This window comes from Nothoprocta perdicaria, unplaced genomic scaffold (assembly GCF_003342845.1).
Source record: "Nothoprocta perdicaria isolate Ctin4 unplaced genomic scaffold, notPer1 scaffold_121, whole genome shotgun sequence".
Classification (NCBI taxonomy): domain Eukaryota; kingdom Metazoa; phylum Chordata; class Aves; order Tinamiformes; family Tinamidae; genus Nothoprocta; species Nothoprocta perdicaria.
The window spans coordinates 2,403,563-2,407,502 of NW_020454328.1; the positions used below are offsets into that span (position 1 = coordinate 2,403,563).

The 3,940-nt window shown below is 63.6% G+C and overlaps 1 protein-coding gene across 1 annotated transcript in view; it reads left to right on the top strand.

The window, feature by feature from the left end:
• SLC4A1 (solute carrier family 4 member 1 (Diego blood group)) overlaps positions 1 to 3,372 on the top strand; it is a 9,771-nt gene extending 6,399 nt beyond the window's left edge. The window contains exons 9-19 of the mRNA XM_026054415.1: positions 82 to 292; positions 382 to 594; positions 828 to 976; positions 1,289 to 1,483; positions 1,571 to 1,747; positions 1,862 to 1,951; positions 2,047 to 2,213; positions 2,323 to 2,576; positions 2,668 to 2,837; positions 2,946 to 3,119; positions 3,203 to 3,372. Of these exons, the coding sequence (XP_025910200.1) occupies positions 82 to 292; positions 382 to 594; positions 828 to 976; positions 1,289 to 1,483; positions 1,571 to 1,747; positions 1,862 to 1,951; positions 2,047 to 2,213; positions 2,323 to 2,576; positions 2,668 to 2,837; positions 2,946 to 3,119; positions 3,203 to 3,283 (1,881 nt within the window). The 3' untranslated portion in view covers positions 3,284 to 3,372. The remainder of the gene's footprint in view (positions 1 to 81; positions 293 to 381; positions 595 to 827; positions 977 to 1,288; positions 1,484 to 1,570; positions 1,748 to 1,861; positions 1,952 to 2,046; positions 2,214 to 2,322; positions 2,577 to 2,667; positions 2,838 to 2,945; positions 3,120 to 3,202) is intronic.
• The last annotated feature ends 568 nt before the right edge of the window (positions 3,373 to 3,940 follow it).

Sequence of the window (3,940 nt, forward strand, 5' to 3'; positions counted from 1 at the left end):
CCCCACACCCCACACCGCCGTGTCCCCACACCCCACACCGCCGTGTCCCCACGCCGCGTGCCCCCTGTCCCCGCGCGGCAGGTGTTCCGCCGCGACGCCTCCCTGGCCGAGAGCCGCCAGGAGCTGCTGCGCGCCGTGGACTCCTTCCTGGAGGCCAGCGTGGTGCTGCTGCCCGCCGAGGCGCAGGACGAGGAGCAGCTGCAGGGGCTGCTGCCGCTGCGGCGGGAGCTGCTGCGCCGCCGCTACCAGAGCCCCCAGCAGCCGCCCGGCAGCGGCTCCCCCTTGGAGCCGGGTACGGCACGGGGGACATCCCGGCCCTGGGGTGGGCTCCACTCCACGGTGGCCTCCATGTCACTCCTTGTCACCTATTCATCCCTGCAGGGTTCAAGCAGCCGCTGGCACCGGCGGCGGAGGACGACGACCCCCTGAAGCGAACGGGGCGGCCGTTYGGGGGGCTGGTGCGGGACATCCGCCGCCGCTACCCCAAGTATCTCAGCGACATCACGGACGCCCTGAACCCCCAGTGCTTGGCCGCCGTCATCTTCATCTACTTCGCCGCCCTGTCACCAGCTGTCACCTTCGGAGGCCTGCTGAGTAAGGGAGGGGACAGGCTGGGGACATCCGTGGATGATAAGGAGGACCCCGGGATGGGGCACGGAGGGAGGGAACCACCCCCTGGAGCATCAWCTCGCTCCATCATCCCAGGAACGTTGCTGGGAGTTGCTGCTTCTTCCACGGTGCCAGCACCCATGGGTGCCATGGGGTGAGGGATGGGGGTCATGGGGGCCATGGGGGGGTCCGCGCTCAGCCATTCCACTGCTCCACAGATGAGAAGACCCGGGGTATGATGGGGGTGTCGGAGCTGCTCATTGCCACGTGCGTGCAGTGCGTCCTCTTCAGCCTGCTCAGCGCCCAGCCCCTGCTTGTCGTCGGCTTCTCGGGGCCCCTGCTTGTCTTCGAGGAGTCCTTCTTCACGGTGGGTGCTGGCCTGCACCCATGGGTGTCCCTGGGCCGCTGCGAGGGGCCGGTGCTCCCTGGGGAGGGGACTGGCACCTGGGGGGTGTCCCAGGGAGATGCTCTATGGGAGATGCTCTATGGGAGATGCCACTTGAGTGGTGCCACCTGGATGGCAGCCTGTGGGTGCTGACCCATGGGTGCTGGCACCCCTAGGATGCCACAGTGGCCGTCCCCCAGCCCCGAGGTGCAGGCATGGGGCCACGGCAGGGCACCCAGGCTGTGTTGCCACCAGGGCTGGGAGTGACGGGGCCGTGTCCTCTCCTTGGGGCAGTTCTGCGAGAGCAACAACCTGGACTACCTCGTGGGCCGCGTCTGGGTGGGCTTCTGGCTCATCCTGCTCGTGCTGGTGGTGGTGGCCTGCGAGGGCAGCATCCTGGTGCGCTACCTCTCCCGCTACACCCAGGAGATCTTCTCCTTCCTCATCTCCCTCATCTTCATCTACGAGACCTTCGACAAGCTCATCACGGTGCGGGGCGGGGGGGGTCCGAAGGGTGGCGGGGGGCCGGTGCTCAGCCCCGTCCGCATCCTGAGCCGCTTCTCCGCCCCTGCGCAGATCTTCAAGATGCACCCGCTGCAGCGTCACCACAACGTGACGCCCACGCTGAGCCCCGGCGCGAACCCCGTGGCGGAGCCCAACACGGCGCTGCTCTCCCTCGTGCTCATGGCCGGCACCTTCTTCCTGGCTCTCTTCCTCCGCCAGTTCAAGAACAGCATGTTCCTGCCCGGCAAGGTGCGCGCGGGCGGCAGCGGTGGCTCTGGCAAGGGCGGCTGAGAACTTGCCGGCTCGCCGCGTGCCACGCCGGCGGTCCGCGGAGAGCTGTGGTGATCCAGCTTCTCCCTACAGGTCCGCCGCTTGGTCGGAGACTTCGGGGTGCCCATTTCCATCTTCCTCATGACGCTCGTTGACTTCTTCATCAAGGACACGTACACACAGGTACCGCCGGGGCCCGCCCGGGCGCTGGGACCCCCCCAGTTTGGCCCCATGCCCCCATTGCAGCCCCTCACTGCCCTCCCTCTCCTTCTGCACAGAAACTGAAGGTGCCCAAAGGCCTGGAGCTCACCAACGGGACCGCCCGTGAATGGTTCATCCACCCCTTGGGCAAAAACCACTCATTCCCCACCTGGATGATGTTCGCTGCCGTGGTGCCGGCCCTCTTGGTCTTCATCCTCATCTTCCTCGAGACGCAGATCACAACGTAAGGGGCCGCGGGGAGGGGGCTRCAGCACGTGGCGGGCAACGGGACGGGCGCAAGGAGAAGCGTTGGGGACGAAGGGCCTCCTCCCACGATGCCTGCTGTCCCCCAGCCTCATCGTCAGCAAGCCCGAGCGCAAGCTGGTGAAGGGCTCGGGCTTCCACCTGGACCTGCTGCTCATCGTGGGCATGGGCGGCGTGGCGGCGCTCTTCGGCATGCCCTGGCTCAGCGCCACCACCGTGCGCACCATCACGCACGCCAACGCGCTCACCATCATGAGCAAGGCCTCGGCGCCCGACGACAAGCCCCAGATCCTGGAGGTCAAGGAGCAGCGCATCAGCGGCTTGCTGGTGGCCGTGCTCATCGGTGAGCATCTCCGTGCGGGAGGAGGCCCCTCGCGTCCCCCAGCTGTCCCCAGCCGCGCTGTAGTTCCCTGAGCCGCCCTTCTCCGTCACAGGCGTCTCCATCCTCATGGAGCCCATCCTGAAGTACATCCCGCTGGCTGTGCTCTTCGGCATCTTCCTCTACATGGGCGTCACCTCCCTCTTCGGCATCCAGCTCTTTGACCGCATCCTGTTCATGTTGATGCCACCCAAGTATCACCCCGATGAGCCCTATGTGAAAGTGGTGAGTGCCTGGTCCCTGTCAAGGGAGATGTTCCAGGATGGATCACCACGGGACGCTCTCCTGAAACCTCCGGGGATTCCTGATCCGCTTGGGCTTTCCCTCCCTCAGGTGAAGACGTGGCGCATGCACCTCTTCACCTTCACCCAGATCGTCACCCTGGCCGTGCTGTGGGCCGTGAAGTCTACGAAGGCCTCGCTGGCCTTGCCCTTCATCCTCATCCTCACCGTGCCGCTCCGCCGCTTCCTGCTGCCCAGGATCTTCCAGGAGACTGAGCTCCGATGCGTACGTAGCCCTGCGGCGCCGCCGCGAGCCCCCCAGCCCGGACCACCCGCCCCGTCCATTAACGGTGCCCTCTTTGCCCGCAGCTGGACGCCGACAGCGCCACCGTCACCTTGGACGAGGTGGAGGGCAAGGACGTGTACGACGAGGTGCAGATGCCCAGCTAAGGCGGGGGACAGGGGTCCGCTCCGGCCCGCCACGAGCACCCGCTCCCCGCCCTGCAATAGGAGTATTTTTAAATAGGAAATATTTTAAAAATGGGAATATTTTTAAAATGGGAGCATTTTTAAAATGGGAGCATTTTTAAATAGGAATATTTTTAAATAGGAATATTTTTAAATAGGAATATTTTTAAATAGGAATATTTTTAAATAGGAGTATTTTTTTTCTCTTTTTTTTTTTTTTTTTTTTTTTTTTTTTTTGTTTCTCTTCTTCCCCTCTTTTTGGTGCCCCGTCCTGTCCTCTCCTGGGACATCCAGGACAAGGGCAGCGAAGGGGTGCACTAAAGAGGAGGGTAACGAAGTGGGGGGACCCATATTCTCCCCCCCCAACTTCCCAAGACCCCGATGAACTCTTGGTGCTAACGGGCCCGATGGGCTCCGCGTGGCCGGGACCTTTTCCCCAAGGGCCACCAACCTTTTCCCCCTCTTTCTCCACCGCTTGCCCGGGACTCGGGAGCTTTGCTGGGCGCCCAGGGCTGCTGCTGCTTGGATTGACTTTGTGGGTGCAACCTCCTTTCCCCCCCACAAAAAAACCCCTCAAGGCCTCTCCCTGGGGTTGCATTAACTTAGCGGTGTCGCCCCCAGGGCCAGCATGTAAATAGT